The following is a 2,001-nucleotide window of genomic DNA, read 5'->3' as shown; positions in this document are numbered from 1 at the left end:
CTGCCCGCTCCGCAGCATCTTGCCCCGGGGCAACGGAGGAGGCAGGCAGGGAGCCGGATCAGGTGTGTTTCCTACCCACAGAGCAGTCACCTTTGCAGGGCGCGGGAACACAGCTGGCTTTGTGTCCCTGAGTTGTGCCCCCTGCTCTGCTGCGGCCGGTCATTTGGGCCACGGCTCGGGCTAGCCACCTGCGTTTTGTTGAGTCCCCGTCCCCGTCATCTCTGTCGGGGGTGGAGGAGATACCCGCCGTGCCTCGATTCCAGGATGCTCTCTCTCTCGATGAGTCTTGCGGCAACTTGAGCTGCGGACCTGTAGGCAGAAGTCGCAGGCCTTTCTGCAGGGGGGAGTAGGCTGTAGGCCGGGATTGCTCTCCTTTTCCTTCGTCCGCTCTCTCTTCTCTGCTCCCAGGGCAAGATGCTCCACCCTGAAATGCTCGGCCGCTTGGTTGAGGTTGCAGCACCATTGGAGTCGGTCGACAGCCCGCTCCTCCCAGCTGGAGTCCGGGAGTCCCACCGGTGCGACAGTGATGAGCATCTCGGGAAAGGCTGCACATAAGTAACAGCAAGACTCAGTCTGCTGCTAGGGCTTGGCAACCCCAAGGCTAAGGGCTCCTGGGTGTGATTGGAAAGCCTCAGGCCTGGCTTAAGATCGCTCTGCCCCCCTCCCGCCATCAGTGAGTGAGGCAGTGTGATGTGAACCCAGCCCCAAGAATGCAGGTCTTCCGTGCGGTGCTGCAGCGATGCCTCCTTCACGTGCTGTAGCAGGGTTGTCCTGAAAGGAGTCTGCCTCGGGAGCCATCGGGAGGTGTCTCTGGGGGCAGACTGTGCCGAACCAGGAGGGAAGGCTGCCAACACCTGCTCCAGGCAGGCAAATACTGCAACCCCAGCTGGCAGAGCAGGATGAGGGAAACTTTCGAGTCACTTCCTGCCCTTTGGGCAGGGGGCTGGACCCGATGATCTCGCGCGGTCCCTTCCAGCCCTAAGGTCTGTGAAATCGGTGGAAGTCAGGTAGCGGCTTGACATCTCTGGTTGCTGGAATTCTGTGCACGGGTATAAAGAGCAGCTCTAAACCAGCCTGGGAGAGGCCAAATGAGCTTTGATTTGATCCAGTCCCCTCCCTCTGTCTCCCTGCAATTCTCTACTTGCTTGCCCCACCTCCAGATTCTCACCCCATCTCCAAACTTAAAGATGCCTGGCCCACACCCCCAGCTCCTCCGCTCCCTCCTTCCACTCAGACACACGTGCCCTTTCCCTTCACCCTGATGACCACAGCCCCTCGCCTGACTCACTGTGAAAGGGGAACTGGTCACCGCCCCAAAAGTGTAATGCGCAGTCACCTCCCGAGTGCTGATTCAACACGACGTTGAACGGACGCTGGCACAAGCCTGTTTAAAGCAGGCAACACCTAGGAGTCCTGTGCAACGTGCTTCAGCGCAGGCAGACTTGAATCAGGCGATGGGCGAGGTGATTAATGGGAGCCGGATGTCTTCCCTGTGAAAATTATCCTTGCAATCCATAGCAAGAACCTCATATCCTATTTTAATGGCAGGAGTGCTATTTAGCTGGCATTACTGTTTCGGGAGCAGTTCTTTCATTTTAGTTACATGGTGGATCATACCCTGAAGGTTCCCCAAATGCTTTAAAGCATTTGACAGGATACAGGCGACTTGTATGGATCAATTCTCTGCTTCTGAACTACAGTCATCTCTGGTTTGAAACATGGCAGCTTCTGAACAGCACACAGCAGCATTGCACACTTCAGTTAGTCCCCATCTACTCTGGGACCTGAACCCAGGTCATCACCTTTCCAGGCAACTGCATTTAAACATGATAGTTGCCAGAAAAGGGCCATCCTGGTTTCTATGGCCAGCACAGATAGAACTTACATACTTGATCAGGAGCGTTTACAATGTTTATTTTAAAGAAAGGCATAAGAATATTTAAAGTTACCGGCCTGTATTAGGGAATAGTGGCCTATAAAACCTTACTGTATTCTGCATTA

The 2,001-nt window shown here is 54.9% G+C and overlaps 1 protein-coding gene across 1 annotated transcript in view; it reads right to left on the bottom strand.

Annotated features, from left to right (window-relative positions):
• The window catches only part of CENPV (centromere protein V), a 5,692-nt gene extending 4,533 nt beyond the window's left edge, over positions 1-1,159 (bottom strand). Inside the window, 2 exon segments of the mRNA XM_025214854.1 lie at positions 253-278; positions 280-1,159. Of these exon segments, the coding sequence (XP_025070639.1) occupies positions 253-278; positions 280-534 (281 nt within the window). The 5' untranslated portion in view covers positions 535-1,159.
• Positions 1,160-2,001: the final 842 nt, after the last annotated feature.

Source organism: Alligator sinensis, unplaced genomic scaffold, assembly GCF_000455745.1.
Source record: "Alligator sinensis unplaced genomic scaffold, ASM45574v1 scaffold1801_1, whole genome shotgun sequence".
Classification (NCBI taxonomy): Eukaryota; Metazoa; Chordata; order Crocodylia; family Alligatoridae; genus Alligator; species Alligator sinensis.
The sequence above is the reverse complement of the archived record's forward strand: the minus strand, read 5'-3'. Positions and strand labels throughout refer to the sequence as shown.